This window comes from Formica exsecta, unplaced genomic scaffold (assembly GCF_003651465.1).
Source record: "Formica exsecta isolate Colony F162 unplaced genomic scaffold, ASM365146v1 scaffold465, whole genome shotgun sequence".
NCBI classification, from domain to species: Eukaryota; Metazoa; Arthropoda; class Insecta; order Hymenoptera; family Formicidae; genus Formica; species Formica exsecta.
The window spans coordinates 1,033,754-1,051,216 of record NW_021851887.1 but is presented as its reverse complement, the minus strand read 5'-3'; the positions used below and the strand labels follow the sequence as shown (position 1 = coordinate 1,051,216).

Sequence of the window (17,463 nt, the reverse complement as noted above, 5' to 3'; positions counted from 1 at the left end):
TTTTGCATTATGACTTCTAACCCTCTTTTCGAAAAAGATAAATTTGCCTAAAATAAGATTTTTAATCTTTTTAAATGTTTTCTCTTTTTTAACACGTACAAAATTACATTTTTTAATCTACTAATTACATTTTAAAGTTATAAAGAAAAAAGGCTATATTAATAGTATACAGAAAATCAATGCTTGCGTGTTCATCTCGTTTATTTTGCAAGTTCTTACGCGTGCGATAAAAAACGCAATTACAATGATATGTTGAGAAACTACGCATAAAAGAGAACATCGATGCTCTCGGACACATCACTCGTTAACGTATTTACGTTGATTAAATAAAGCATGCGGAAGTTCGACTCTAAAACCACAACGTAGGGTCAAGCACTGACCCATTTACGCTTAACTTTGTTGGTAAACCTCTCGCTAACGAATTCACATAACTGCGAAATAAATACGAGAGTATTCTAAATTCCCTCTTCTCTTCTTTTTTTCCTTTTTCTTTCTTTCTCGCTTTTTTAAATTTATAGTCAATGTTTCCTCAAAATTTGATCCTAAGCTTCTTTCATAGAACTTTCTTTCTACTTTCTCTCTCTCTTCAACTTTCTCTCTTCAAATATTATCTACGAGTATTTTGTAAGATGAGAAAGCGCTGAGTTGTATTTTTAAATAAGCGAAACATCCTCAAATTATCATTGCTCTCATCTACTTATTATTTAATTTAAGCAATCTTCTTTAATGAAAATTTGGAGATAAAGGCCGTGTTCCAAAACTCACTGCCAATAATGAAAATTTATAATATACGTTATAATATACGTTAAATTTATAATATACTGAATTATAGATGAACTATAAATTTTCAGTACTGGCAGTGAATTTTGGAATATGGCCATGATGTGTTTTCTTTCTTTGTAGCTTTTCCATCTTCAACATCAATCATTACGGTAACTAGATTGCGAGTTAAAATGTCATTAAAATAAAATCCATTTGGAATTAGAGTTAATTGAACAACAAAATCAATTTATTAAATTTAAAATTGTAGAAGCGCGTTATATGACATACATTGTAATATTATATATTTTGAGGTATTATCGAAGTAACCACACGTTTAATAGTGGCCATATAGTTAATATTATAAATATATGTTAAATATTATGAATAATGGATGTATATAACTATGAATTGCCGCGAACTGCTTATTACTAGCTTGTACGTAATATTATTTTGCTAATATATATTCATTTTTAGGTAATTTATATCTTCATAGGTATACTATTACAGCTTTGTTTACATGCTATATTTTACGAAATAACAATGGTGTAATTTTTAGTTGAATCTTTAATACAAATTATATAGATTGCTCCATAATTATCGGTAAAACTATTCATTTACAGATCCTTTGATTAAAATACAGAATTAATTTTCTTAAGAAAAATTTTATAGGGCGCTCTTTCTTCTTATAATTTTTTAATTGCCAATTTTAAGCAAAGATGTTGCAAATTATTTCATAAATTAATTTTATCATCGTAAAGTTTAACATTGCATAAATCTAGTTTTTTTATTCTTATATATATTTTATTTTTTTGTTTTTTAAATAATCAAAATCTGTCCATTCTTTACTGCTTATTGTACAAAAATTATTATCAATTGCTCTACTTGTCAAGATGAAAGTTATTTTGAATTGATTTATTGAAGGATGAATTGATAAAAATTGACTCGCGATGTAGAATATCAGATATAACGTAATCTGAATTTATATCGAATCTTAGCGCATGAATATCAAGTCATGCCATAAAATGACGCATATTTTTAAGAAATATGGAAACGGAATAAGTAGAAATTTAAGTAATAATGTATTTTTTTAATTAAGAAAATATATTCTTTTGTTGTCAAAAATTTGACGCAATCTTAATGTTTTAAAATTTTTCTTAAAAAAATATTGGTAACTTTTTTACCTCATCTGTGTTAGAAATTGCGATCACCGCGAGCTTATCTTTACGTAATAAATACGCATTAACTTAATAGCCCGACCTAATACAATCCCGGGACTATCAACGGAAATCAGGATCTCGGCCTCGCGGCTTAACGTGATTAGCGATCAGCCTTGACTTTCGGTAATACCAAGAATAACGGCGGCGCGCGAGTCGTACCGGGCACGGCCTTCGGTTGCCGGAATTCGGGAAATTCAGAACTCCAAGTTCGATCACCACCGCACTCCAACGATGTAGCAATCGTTTATCGTTTTGCCGACACACGCGAGATCGGTCGCGATCGCGCGATATACATCAGCCGCGTTATACGTTTCTGCGAACGTATACGTTTTAATTAAAGGGTAAATTCGATTGAAATTGTCTGGCGAAGCGTGGCGGCGGTTCTACCCCGTTCCTCTCCTTCTCCAACCCTCCTCATTCATCCCTTCCTCCCTTCCAAAACGTAGATCTCTACGTATGTACATCGCGGCCGAGACTCCTCCACATTGACAGCGCGCGCGGGTATCGCCGCGATAGCTCCGCCCCTGCCATGGAAAATGGATTTTAATTTAATTCTCGCGGTACAAAAGCACACACTCCGCGTACCTCTCCCATGCAGCCTCCCTTTCAATTCTCCCCTTCCCCATGTTAACTCGATTACACCGTCCCTGTCGTCGTGAGAGTACTTGGTCGAAGGTTCAAGGCGCGCGATTCCCTATCCGTTTGTTCGACGAAAATGAGAGGAGACGAGCTGGCGTGAGATTGCGATTTTGCGGCAGAAATGATTAGTTCAGGGGCACGGAAAATTAGCGACGTGCACATCAGTAATCAATTGACTGAGGAAAATTCTGTCGAAGACCAATTTTACTATTCTGTTCCTCGTCAATTGTGTGTGTGCGTATGTATGGGTATACTTTTATCTCCTTTTTCTTCCTTTTCGTATTTAGCATAAGGAATTTATTGGAATTTTTATTGAATAGGGGAATTCATATTACGGGTTATATCAAAATGAATATTTTTAACATTATTGCAACGCGCAATAATTCGCATAATATATTGTGATTTTTATCTTACAAAAATGTCGAAAATTAAAAATATACACGATCTTTATCTGGTAATTATAGTATGTGATAACCTGATAACTTTTGACACTAAAGCTATTAACTCACCGTCATCTCAGCGCAGGAATGATCGATAAAAGTCAATTCCGATTCTTCGCCGGCCAATAGCACGCTGACAGTCTTTTCACCAGACTCGTCGTCTGTAATGAATAAAGAGTATCAAAAATATAGTTAGATTTTTAAACATATAAATTCTAAAATAATATCATAAACAAGTAAAACTTTCTCATTATAATGAAAAATATAGTAACTAAAAAGAAATATTATATTAATAAAACTTAATATATATATATATTTCTCATTAAAATATAAAAAGTAAGCTACATAAATAATTTATTAATAAATAAAATTGAAACGATCTAATTTTATAAAAATATGAATGCCTCGAATCGAATAATCTTTCTGTGAAATGCTTTCCGTTTTTAATTCACTCCAAATACTAGAGATATGCAGATATTCATAAAATACAAATCGGATTGCATTCAAGTTTTCTCATTGATTTCAAGACAAACTTGATTATCCGATGAAGTCGAATAATCCTAAATGACAAGCATATTACTCCCGATATTATCTGCAACAATTTTGAATATTGCAATCACAAATGTGAAAAATGCAAATTTAAAAAGAATAAAGATTTATTTTCTTTATTTATTTTGTTGTAAAGTTTTCGCATGTATAAACCTTTAAACGAGATCCGAAATAAACGAGTATCCGCATTCAAAACGGATATGAATGCGGAACTGCTTGCGTACATACGAATCTATGTTCGGAAATATGTTCAAGGATCCGGAAATGTCGCGTGCCATTCCAGCTCGCATTGTATCGCATGCGCACGTACAATTTTTTCGTGTCTGTCCGGGTGAAATAATTGCATCACACTTTATACCGGATAAAGAGTAATACGGTCTGCCTGTTTTCGTTCCGATTCATTCAATTGACTTTTATGATTCTTTCATCTACACGAAGATCGCGTGTCGCATTCTCGATCGATCATGATGGCACATTGTGACCGGGGACGGAGAAGGCCGTGGATTTTACGGCCGTAACATGGTCGACTCACCGATCGAAGTATCGTAGGCGTGCAGATATTCGGAAGTCATAAATTGAGACACCAGCGAGCTCTTGCCGACGGCAGGGGCACCTAGCATAAGGACGCGATACGGTGCCGGACCTTGGGACGCGCTGCTCTCCCTCGAGCTCGCCAACGAGCCCGCCGCCGAATTCCGTGCCGATCCTGGATATGAGGCGGTCAGGTGTTCCGTGCTGCGTCGAATAGAAGAAAGGCTAGGCGCGTATCGAGATTAGCATGGGACATGGCTGTATCATCGAATTTATATATTCGAGATGAAAAAGGGGCCCCCCGAAAAAGGAAGTCAATTTACTGGGAATTTTCGGAAAATAAAAAAAAATTGTACTTTTGTTTTATAGATTTCCTAAATGACAATTTTGAAAAAGTTGCACGAGTTATTTAAATGCATTAGAAAAAATAGATGGTTGCCACGCACATTTAACTTGGGAATACCACAACTTTTTAAAATTATATTAATGTTATAACCGCGTAAAATGCAAATTGTATTTTATTAAAAAAAAAATTAAAAAAGTACTTTTATATATTTTTATTTATTACATATGTCCATGTAAATATATGCATTTTATAGAAAATATTGTAAGGAAAATATAAAAACCGTAATATTTTTTATGGATACTTTTTCGCACGCTATAGTATTCCATTTTAAAGAAAATGATTATCAATCATAAAAATGAATTTGAAAAACTATTTAACTAGGCACAATAAAAAAAAAAGGATTGCGATAAGAAGTGATTTGCATTATAATAAAAATGTAGTTTAAAGTAGTAAACGTTATACTTCTTTCAATGTTCATTAGTTGAAAATGGATTCAAATTTTGATTACACTTTTGATTCACCTTATCACATTTTTAAACATATTTAAAATAAGATGAAAGAGCGCCTATTAAGACATAAAATAAAATATAGGGGAGAGAGTTTTCACTTGACTGCGAAATGTTATCAGATAAATTGTCTCTCGTAAAAAAATATTTATTAACGGGCGAGAAAATATGAACCTGAAAGTCTTCTGAAAATTATTTAGTTTTATGGCACAAGTTATCTAAAACGAATGAATAGAAAATCCGTCTTTTTGAGGCAATCTATAAAAATTCTTATATTTCATATATTTATGTCATACACATACACACACACACACTTTGTTTTTCTCTTTCTCTCTTATATAGAGTATGTGTGTATTCCTTTTTAAATAAACAACAGTACTTTTTGAGAAATATAGCGTCTATTTTAGTCAAATTTACTATTTTAGTAAATGCCTGAGAAATAAGACGCTGCAACTCGAGGGCTTAATTTACTAAAGCCTTTTAGCTTTTAGTACTCATATGAATCGTCGAGTAACAAGTCATATTTTTGTCTTAATATACTTATATAACAAACCTTTCCTCTGTGATATCCTAAATAAATAATAAAAACGTTATATATGATCGTACATCTCAAAGATTTTCTGTCAAACTTTGAAGATATATTTTTGCCAGGATATAAGACGATTTTATCTTGGCGGATATGTTTGCGGCTGTGCCGCCTTTTCATATAATAATTTCGAAATTTTCAGTCAAATATTTTAAGCAACGGAGTTCCAAATCAAGATTTCACTAAACTTCACTTGAAATTAACTGAGAAATAGGACTCCGCAACTCGAGGGCTTAATTTACTGAAGCCTTTTAGCCTTTAATGTTAAACACATCTATAATTACGTTCTACGGTTTAAATTTTCGCAGAGGAAAGGTCAACTCCGATTTTATCACGAAATATGCTCCTGCAATTAAACTTTAGGAAATATTTTGTGTATATATATTTATACAATATATTATTTAAAAAATAAACTTCAAGAAATATTCTATATATATTGTATCGGAACTACGTTTTACTTTTCGTTTTATATATTGATATCAAACTCAATACGGTTGCATCTAGAAAGGGAGAAAGAATCGTAATAAGTTTATTCAATCGCGCGAAGCAATATTCAACGTTTCGCACTTCGGTCGACAGAACCTGAGTAATAAAATCAATGTTCATGACGACACGACTAGTTACCTGAGTCACTTATATTCTGCTTTTCGTTAATTTATTTTGATATTATACGTTACAAGTATATTTAATAACGTTATACAATTATATTATATATATTGTATTTTAGAGCAATTGTTTTAAAGAGTTATTATTAATTGCAAAATTATTATTATTTGCAGAAAGCATAATAAATATCTCCGCAAGAATATGAAATTTAAAATTAAAATCTTTTTACGGGATTCTAATTTTTTTTCAGTAAACATCAACATATTATACACGACATCCACCGTAAATATAGTATTTCAAATACAAAATACAAGTTGCTGTATATTCGGTGCATAATATTTCACATAGGAAAAATATAAAATACTGTTTTGAAATATAAAATACAAATATGATGCAGAAAGCGAGAGATATGAAATAATATCTTACATCTCTCAAACGTTTACGTCAACTGCATAGTATTTATTTGAGATACTATGTCCAGAGCCTCTCGATATATTATATTTGCGTGGTGTTCGAGGACCACGCTCTAAGGTCCAACGCGCGTGTCTACGTCACATCAACGCCACACGTAAACTCACGCGTTCGATCTAGAGCGACGGCCCGACTCGCTCCTGCGACAAGAAGAGGGTGAAACCGGAGATATTCTACGGCGCGCTCCTTTCGAGCGGAGCAGACGAAGCGGTACAATCGCAGATATCGCCGACCGAGCGTAGAGTAATAAGTGGAACTGTCGATATTGCTACGGCTATCGACACTCCGTTAACAAAAATACATTCTTGTCAATTTTCTCTTGAAATCCCTTTATACCGCGTGAATATAAAGAAAATAAGTTCGCGATGATAGAGAACGTTACTTCTTGAAAACGATGATAAAAGACTCGAAGAAACGGAGTCGATTTTATTGATGGCTAATATAACTAATTCATAATAAGTGATTAAGTTAAGTATAGAGAAATCGAGCTTAAATCTCGATTTCTATAATTTATTTAAATAGGGAGAAATGTTTTGAATATAGTACCATTCAAAAATATTAGATTCCTAATATTTGAAAATTCGTCTAATAAGAATGTTTCCGTTGAGGGATCTATATCGCCTTAATTGCTCAAACTCACCTGGAATTGCTGGATGCGACGCTGTTATTAGAACGCGATCTGCGGCTCTTGAGGGAGTCGCCCCGATTCACCACTCCTTTACCCGTGATACTGAAATGCCGTAATCTGTAGTATTCCTCCTCCACACCGGTGTTGGGCATGCTCGCCACTCGTGATCTCTGTTGCGGAAGACACAGATAATTCGGTCGACCGGAAGAACGACTGCCGGGGGCCTTGACTGACTGCGACCGGCTATGATGGGGACTTCCATATCTGGGACAGAGGATAAACACGATTGCTACCCGGATATATTGAATATACACAGGATGGTCCACAAAAAGTAAAATCAATACTTTACAAAATACAATGTTGACGATCTTTATAAAGTATCTTCAAAGTAACATATATTTCTAGAAATAACTCTTCTGAAATTTTTTCGAAATTATTCGCTTTTCGCCATTCGAACGATTGTGAGCAAAAGGCTAATAAATATATGTGATAAATAAACTACGAAAAACATCTATTAAGATTAAAAGTGTGGAATTTTGGAGAACTCTTTAGAATATTTAAGAAGCTGCTGAATTTTATTATTAAAAAATGTTGGACAATAATTTTTTTACTATCTGCAATATTATATATATCTTTCAATTTAAATCAGTACAATCCTGAATTATTCATAATTGAATACATGTTCGTCGAATATGTATTTTTATTCGAAATGCTTGATGTTTTCCTGAAGTATGGATTTTTCCTTCTGGGACATCCTATATAAGTCCGTAAATATTGAATATCCCCGGTTAAAACTTCCGACAAGATTTCAGAGGAAACTTTTCCTTTTACCGCGATCGCGAGAACACTTCGAATTATATTAAAATACATGAAAGAGATGATATTTTTATTAAGCTTTTCTTTCATACACATATATAACTACTGATTAATATTTATTAGATTCATTACATTAGACAAATGAAATGCTGTTTAATATTTTTTTAAATATTTTAACATCTTGCTTCAATATCTTTTAATTTATATCATTGAGAACGTTATCGATAAAATGTTTAATTTCAAAGATATTACTAGCTATTAATTATGCGATAAAAGTTCCAAAATAAAACTTGATCTGCTCGTCAAGAGATATAATCATACTAATAACTTCAAAGTAGATCGGCTATATTTCGCCATAAATGTCATCCATTACTTATATTCCCTTGGACATTCAAATCTTTATGAAGCCAATATCATCGAGATCGACCGTGTCGTTTTACGGGAACCGCCGAGGAAAAACCGCAGATGCCGCAGCGGCGGTCAATATCATTCGCTCACCTCATCTCGAAGTCGTGTATCTCCTGCAGAGTGAGAGTGTTGGCGACGTCTAGCAACTGCCGCATGTTCTCCTCACGTCGTCTGGCATCGGCATCCGGGTGCAGTAAAATCGTCGCCGCGGGCGCGTCCAGCGATAAGGATGGCTGTTGTACGACGATTGTCGCCTGGGTCGATCGCTTACCGGTGCCGCCGGCGCTTCCGCCTTTCGGGTATGAAAAATTTACCATCCGTTATCCTCCATCCGGGTTTGTTGATTTTGCGGGTCACAAAGGACCGGTGGAGGAGAGGAAGAGTTCATCCTCCCGTCCCCGTTTCCTCATGACCCCCCTCCCCCCTCACATTCCACCCTAGCGCGGCACGGAACGCGTTTTTTGAGATTCTTAGGCTCGCCCTTTTTGATTCCCCTCCTCGGCGAAATCGCCAAGAGGGTGCGTTTACTCCAGATGCGTGCCTGACAACATATTCGCCATTGTATCGCCGGAACCGCCGTCACTCGTGTACATTACCGCTGATGATAGTATGAAGCTTCGCTTCCGATATAGCGGCAGAATCTTGATAGGGTTGATATCAATCGCAGCGAAAGAAGTTTCCATAGTATTTGTTCGGCGAATGTACAGGCTGGGTCAGAGATTATTATTCCAAAAGATTTTGCACAGTTGTTATTGAATAAAGAATAAGAGGGATAAAATTTAATTAAAATTTAATTAAAGTAGTTTTTTTTTTTTTGTTTACCATTTATGCCATATTTTACACTATTTTCTAATATTATTTCGTTTACATTTATTTGACATTTATACAAAGTATGTCAAATCAATCGCTGCAACTTCCATCTACGGAATCTTTTGTCAAAGTGTAGAGAATCAATATTCCCTCTCAAAAGACATGCCGAAATATAAATAGTTTCCCAAATGTAAACGATTGAAAATAAAAAGAAATAAAAGTGAAGTTTATTCTGTGGTTAATTCTGACAAGAAATATTAATCTACGGCTCGCTTGAAGAAAGAATTTAATATCGAAACTTGGTGTAATCTAAAAGCGTTGAATTTTAAATACATTATACACTTTCGCAATGTACATATATAATACGTCGTAATACAATAAACTCATTTCAATTTTTTGATGAGTTTGGAATTAAAGTTCAAACTTGGTTGCTCAATCCTGTACCGTATATCAGCATATATAATAGCATCCAATTAAGTTTTCGTTCAGAAGAGCCAACTTGTGTTTAGAATCAATTACACAATCCTCTTTTAGAAGCGCAAGGTGAACATTTTCACACCAATTACAGTAATTACATTTTTGCAATAAAACATTCGATCGAATAAGATATATATGCCATTTGAAATGATAAAAACTAAAATGTGGAAAAATTTAAATTGCATGATCGGCGTGAGAATCCATAGATAGATATTCGCTAGTTTATGCTTTAAACAACTTTCGTAATTACTTTTCGAGATAAATTAGATTTGTGAGATCACAATTCTAACATTAATGATCACAGCATGATCCTACTATGTAGACGGTAGTTGCGGCTCGTAAACTTTTTTCATTCGAGATTGTTCTCGGTGTAATTTCTAACCCAGCCTGAAGGTCGACAAGGATCTTTGAGATGAACAAACTCCTCGTTTAAACAAAAGTTCTGCAATCTGCGAACTCGCGCAATTGCAATTACCGAGATTCCATCCGGCACTAACGGACGGAATAATAACGAGAATTGTGGATAGCGAGGACGGCGATCCCACGAACGTCATGGTGTGTGTATATGTGTGTATCTGTGTATACTAGTGAATAAAAACAAACAGGTAACGACAAAGCGTGATCCGATAGCAAGAGTCGCAAGCGGCATTCCCAAGTCTTCTCTTTCGCGCTGCTAAACGATGCGACGTAGCCGAAGCAAGCTGATCGCGTGGCAAAGATCGATATCGCGCATGGATTAAAACTGGTTTAATTCCGACGAGTTTTTAGATTTCGATACTACAGACACGTGAAATGATTTCACCTTACGTGCTCGATTTACATGATTCTGATAGGACAAGATGAAATTAAGATTAATTCTCTTGAGAGAGCTCTCTTTCTTTTTGAACAATATTTATAATCGAATAAATGTACTCTCAAATTAATATTAACTGAAATTTAAAAAAAGGGAGAGAAATCACACTGTGTGTTAAATATATACAATACTTTCAATACGCACACATATATAATTAAATATAAAATAGATTAATTATAAAATAAACTATGTACTCTTTTTTAATATATAAATCGGTTAGCAATTGTATTTTATTAATCAAAGCCAAACTCGTGAAAACTGATCCTAATTGTATTCAGTACGATTAGAATCTTTTGTATCGGAAATGATATATGCTTAAGCATTTTTCTATATCTGTAATGTTAAAAATTAAAATCTCAACAAAATCATACCGATTCGATCAACATCACGGTAACATTGCTCTATCGATGAATCTACATCTATTTATTTATCTACATATAGTGACAAAATTCACATTTTGCGATACATACAGAAAGCAAATATACGAAAGAGGTAGAAACTGTAAATATCAAGAGATCGAGATATGATTTTAAATTTTCTAAAATATATAAATTTTAAATAATATAAATAATGTGATGCACAATTCGCGAATACATCTAAACATGCCTAAAGTTCAAGAAATAATGAATATATTTCAATCCAGTTCCAATCTCCTCCTTCATATAGGCCGCCTTCATAAATATTAAATCAAGTTAGTGGAAATTTAATCAATTTTTTTTTGTTCTTATTTTTAGAAAAAGGATTATTTAAATCTCTTTTAATTTATTATGTATGCGAACGGTCTCTTATACCCGATGGCGACAAAAATCACACTAAAAAACACTTAGATCGATGTGTTTTGTACACGCAACGGATTTTCAATTAAAGATCAAAGCAACGGCGACGTTATTCCCTTCGGCTACGGCATTGTTGATTACTATCGCAGAATTCGCTGGACAACGAGCGGCAACATTAAGAACGTCAACATCGCGTCTTATAAGAACCGAGTCTCTCGAGGACGAGTTTCGTCAAGGACGTAATATCCGTTGCTCTTTTTTCTCCCTTTTCTCTTTCTTGCGGGGCTAATAAAACGTCGTCGTCGTTGTTGTCGCCGCTCGTTGTCGTTGTCTGAGACTCGCGCGAAAGAGACGCAAGCGTGATTGACAACGCAGGAAGAGGACAGAGACGCAGCGAAAACAAGAGATGGAGAACAAAGGAGAAGAAGCCCAAGCGCATTCGCATATAGTCGCATACGTGTGTTACCGTACTGTATCCACGTAACACCAAGAAGGACGGTCGCCGAAAGGCGGGAAGGATCGTGTCCCGCCGCTCTCACTCATTCACACCATTGTCATTATCATTGTCGTCGTCGTCGTCATTATCGTTATCGTCGTCGTCATCGTAATCATTGCAAAAGATCTCATGCGCTTTCGACGGCCGCCTTATGTGGATACGGAAATGACTATATCGTCTATTTGCCGGACTATGTAATACCTATTGCGCAAAACGGGAAAAAGAGCCTGACCCATGAATGAATGGCTGAAACGAGTGGATGAGATTCTGAAAGAAAAGAACATCAATTCATTTCCTTAGAGCTATCGTCCATTTCTCTCGTCTCCTCTCGTTTCCTCTCCCTCATGCATATATATACACGTATACACACGCACATCGCGTACATCTATACACGCACGGGATTGATTTACACCGATATCGATTGACGCTCTAACTTTGATTAGTCAAATTATTTACTTCCTCCATTCGTGCGAGGTCTTTGAAACTTCTCGTAAAATTGACACCGAGAAGCGCAAGTAAAGCGCAAAATAAAGTAAAATAATACCTTCAGATAAATGAAACAATTATAATAATAATCGAATTAATAGTTATAGTATTTTAATAATTTAATCAATTTTAATAGATTTTATTTAATTTTAACGATAATATAAAAAAGGACCCCGTGTCAGTTTTGTCAGTTAGTATTTTTCCAAAGTCTCTCTCTCTCTCTTACTATAGATAAAAAAAAACTATGAATATATCATAGACTATAATATCTCCCTTCTCGCACACGTACAATCTAGAGACAGCGAATCGCTAAGTGGAATTATAATACTTTAAAGAACCCGACTGCGAAGGCAGTCGATAACCTTGGTTAAATAACTCTGGTTAGCGCTCGACAGCCTCGGTTAAGTAACATATAGCTAAAAAATAAAATCAGCGATTCACGGTCAATGTTAGCCGAGGTTGCCGGTTTTCCATCTTTCAATTTGTAATGATAGCCACGAGCGAGCGATCGATCTCCATCAGTAGGATCCAGGTTCATCAAGTAAATTACCATGGATATGAATAAGGCAATGAGACCGGAATGAAAAAGAGGGAGAGTGAGATAGAGAGCGAGTGAGAGAAAGAGAGGAACACTTGCGCCACTCGCGAAATTCCGGGGGTTTTCCATCTTTCAATTTGTAATGATAGCCACGAGCGAGCGATCGATCTCCATCAGTAGGATCCAGGTTCATCAAGTAAATTACCATGGATATGAATAAGGCAATGAGACCGGAATTCGATGGGGCGAAAATTCGGATCTCTGTTTTTATCATCGACGAGAGGGTCGCGACGTGGTTCATCGTTGTTGTCGCGGTTTCGGCGAACCTTGTCGAACGTCGCGTTCTTAAGCGACGAGACTACATACGTGAGTACCGGCGTGGTACTTTTTCAGAGAACAAGAAAATATTATCGAGAGACTCACCCGCTGATCGTCCTCGTGATTTCGTACTCGTGCTACCCTGGGCATTACAACCCTGAGTATTGCACGGCTGAGTTGCACCTATGAGCGATATATCGAGCGGATTGGTCGTCACGTTAATGTTGGGCCTCTTTTGACTCCGCTTGTGATCGGCAATACCCTTTTCGAGCGCATTCGCCTGAATCGAATTGACCTTTCCGCCGGTCATGTAATCGATCTGATATGCCACCCTGGCGTTCTGCCTTTCCTGGGCGGCCATCAAGTTCCGAATCGAGGAGCGCGTGTCGATCGAATCAGGTTGGCCCGCATCCACGGAGCCCCTCACGGGAGTGCTAAAACATAAAACGGGACCATAGGATACGAATAATCTTGTCGCGATTGAACGAGAGACAATGATTGACAAGCTCACAATCGAACCATAAATGTTCTTAAATTTTGTTTGCCAAACTCGGATCAAATTTAGAACGTGGGATCAATTCGGAAATTGCTCTCGGAATTCAGCTTAGCCGTAAACTTTGTACTCACCCCGAGGGAAAAAGATAGCGTGAGTAGAAGGCACGTAGATTCTCTTAAGAAACCTCAGTCTTGCCCGAAGTAAAGAAGAAGTTCTTGAACCGGGAAATTATTGCACGTGATAGCGATCCAAAATCAGGAGAAGAGTGATGTGTGTAACTGACAGATAGTTTTATATAGATAAAATTATATATTCTTCTCTATAAAATCTTTGCAACTTTTTTTTTTTAATTTTAAGATAAAAAAACATCGCACGTGCACAGAACTTTTTAAAATATTTTTATGATTTATGGAGATATCAATATTTCTGATTTTGAACTCTAAATTTTCAATAGTTTTCAACGCGTTATAGCGTTGATCTGCATTTATCTTCTATACAGAGTATCGTTCACTTAAAATGCTTCACGCGTTAAATCTATTTTTTATTTCTTTTTATCACTCGCTGTCTCTCGTTTAATCATATATATCTTTCGCCTTGGAATCGCGGTTCATCGATCAGATCGATCAAGTTACATACCTAAAGAAATCCGCGGTTCTGAGATCCGGCAGAGGCGGGGTTCTACCACTGCCGCCGAAGGTGAATCTGGTCTCCTGGTGCACCCCGATCATCGGCGTGGGTGGCGTAAGAGCCGACGTGCTCTCGGCGCCGTTACTCGCGATGTGTCCCTGACCGATGGAGGTGCCAATCGTCGCTTTGGCATTGCTCTCCGGTTGATCCGCGTCGAGTTTCGAGCGGGAGCAACGGCTCGACGGACCTGCGATCTCGGTCTTGTCGAAGGCGCAAAGCGATGACGTCGGCGACGTTACCGGAAGCGGCAACGGCGGTGTAGTTTGATTCGCCGGCGCCGCGACGGAAATGGGCGACGTAGGCGATGCCGGTGACGAAGTACGGCTACCCGTGGCTATGTCGTCGGAATGTCCAACGAGATGGATAGGTGATTGCGACGGGGTTGTAGCGGGAGGCGACATTTCGACCGGCACGTCGATTAGGTCGAAGCTGTCGTCTGGCTGCTCCCCGTCCGTCGTCGTCACCTGAAGAAGGGCAAAAAATCGTGTGTCGACGATATTATGAATTATTGATGTATATTATTATTACTGACTTTTTTTATATTTTATGTAAATTCAAAAATCTATAAAAAGAAACATAAATACACATACAGAAAATTCGATGAGCAATATTTCGTGTTCGAAATTGAAATAATTTTTTTCTTATCGAAAATATATCGAAATCTTAATAGTTTTGAACTGTAAACGGTTAGAATAAATAAATCGAATTTTTGACGTAGAATAAATTCGAGGAAAATGCAAATAGATATACAAATAATTTTTAGTTAATTTGATATATCTTCCAAATAAAAAAAAAAAAATTTACGACAGATGATAATTTCTTTCGATATTTTCGTCAAAAAATTTCTTAAATTTCTTAAATTTTATTAGAAAAAGTCTATCGTTAAATTTAAAGTTGCAAGTAACAAGATATTTCATAAACTAAATCTAGATTTTAGAATATTTTAAATTTGCCGTATTTAATAAAAAAAAAAAAATCAATTATCTCAATATTCATTTTTTGCATGAAATTAGAGACAGATAATTCCTTATTAAGCTCTATCAAAAAAACTATTTAATGCATGTGAACTAAACGGAAAATAGGAATTAGGGAAATATCTTTGAAACAAGAAAGAAGGGAGAATTAAAAATCTAAAATCAAATTGTTCAATATATCAAATCGTTTTAGGAATATTTGCTTGTTATTCGTATCTTTGCGAACCCAGATCCATGAATTATATACACATTCCCTTTAATCGCGTCTTATGAAAAAAAACGCGGTTCTCGGTAATTGTTCGTTTAACACACACAAGAACACATTTGTTAATTCGTTTAAAATTAATTTAAAATATCACGCCCTGAGCGCGAAACGTATATGAGGTTCGCACGTTGCTTTCGTGCTTAACTGCATACTGAAATATGGATACTAAGCACGCAAAGGTACCTATTAAATCCCAACGCGAAAAACACATTTTTTTCAGTATGGATTCGTTAATCAGCATACATAGAGGCACGTTACATCGATTTCGACATACAGTTTACTAACTTTGTTCCTTAATGCAATATCAGAGCGCGTGCGCTACATTAATTATAATACATAATTGATACTTGATATCATAATATTTATAATATCAAGTACTAACACGCTCATAATTTGTTAAACTTTAGCCTTATAAAAGCATACAATAGCTCATTGCTGATATCAATGTATCGAAAACCTGATGACGCTTTATACACACATATATATATATCCGAGTATTACATAGAATCAATGTAATAATAAATAATATACATTTCATAAATCAAAATTGATAGATCAAGACAAATCTTGATTTTATAATAATAGACATAAATTTAATTTTAATTCTGATTTTAAATCTTTGATTTTAATTTCGATTTTAATTTTAATGTTAATTTTTTAGTTTTTACTTTATTATAATAACATATTTAATTACGGAGAAAACGTGTGTTGTACATATATAACATTTACAACGTTTGTTTGTCATTTCATTTACCGCCCACGGTTTAAATCGATCAAATTTACACGCCGGCGTTATTTTGCAAAATTATCGTGTGTCTATTTTGTATGCTCGTCATCGTTCCTACCATAGTGAGCATCGTGTTGGCGCTGTCGGTGCTCGTGTTGATCGTTGTCTCCGACGCCGTGCTGGAGCCCATGACCACGACTTTCGGCACCGTCCGGCAGCTGCGGCTGCCGCCCGCCGCCTTGAAGTTGAACCGCCGAATCGCGGACGAAAGAAGATCACTGTCTCGTCCGCCGCCGCCGCCACCGCTGCTATTGTCAGTCCCATGTTGTCCTCGCGATGGCTGCGACTGCGATGTATCCCCCTGATCACACGCGTTACTTCCCAAACTTCCACATCTGGTTGCCGACTCGCGATTCCTCGAGCACCCCTGTGACAGATCGAATTACGGATTCACGCGCGCGTTTCTCGTCGTGTATCCAAATCCCTCCGTCCGTTGTTCATCGCGCGATAATTAATCAGCGCGATGCACGTCGGATTTCAATGATTTGTTAAAATAATGAGATAAAGAAAAATAGGGAACAGAAAACCTTCTACTTCTTTTCGTTCCGATTCGCTTTGATTCAAATGTCATTATAGAATAATTATGATTAATGAGAATAACAAGGGAAAAAATCAAGGTTTAAATAATAAGAAAAAACGCACTTGGGATTTGTGTTCCGGGGTGGACGGTGGATTCGGTGTGGTCGGCAGCGAGCCCCCCGCAGGGGTACAGTGCCGCAGTCGCGCCAGGGCCGTGCGAAGCCCCTCCGTCACGAGGCTATTTTATTGCTTTCTCGCCAGCGTTCCCCGCGTCGCCGCTTCTTTGATCCACCTTCTTGCGCGTTGCTCTCTTTTCGCGAAACTCGTCTTCTCTTTACGATCTCTCAGCTGGATGCACGAAATCCACCCACTGTCGCTCGCCGCAGGGATGATGACCCGCGTGGGAGTCGAGAGATTCACCAACCCGCTGCCACGTGCCACTGATTGTGCCGCGCGCCGTTTATCAACCGTTACAT

The 17,463-nt window shown here is 36.5% G+C and overlaps 1 protein-coding gene across 2 annotated transcripts in view; it reads right to left on the bottom strand.

The window, feature by feature from the left end:
• LOC115241035 overlaps nt 1-17,213 on the bottom strand; it is a 34,960-nt gene extending 17,747 nt beyond the window's left edge. The window contains exons 1-8 of one of the 2 annotated variants that reach the window (XM_029816542.1): nt 17,111-17,213; nt 16,527-16,835; nt 14,392-14,906; nt 13,365-13,693; nt 8,596-8,797; nt 7,294-7,545; nt 4,140-4,363; nt 3,128-3,219 (exon numbers count right to left, since the gene is read on the bottom strand). In XM_029816542.1, coding sequence (XP_029672402.1) covers nt 3,128-3,219; nt 4,140-4,363; nt 7,294-7,545; nt 8,596-8,797; nt 13,365-13,693; nt 14,392-14,906; nt 16,527-16,598 — 1,686 coding nt within the window. In that variant the 5' untranslated portion in view covers nt 16,599-16,835; nt 17,111-17,213. The remainder of the gene's footprint in view (nt 1-3,127; nt 3,220-4,139; nt 4,364-7,293; nt 7,546-8,595; nt 8,798-13,364; nt 13,694-14,391; nt 14,907-16,526; nt 16,836-17,110) is intronic. The other variant, XM_029816543.1, reaches the window with a different exon arrangement.
• Nucleotides 17,214-17,463: the final 250 nt, after the last annotated feature.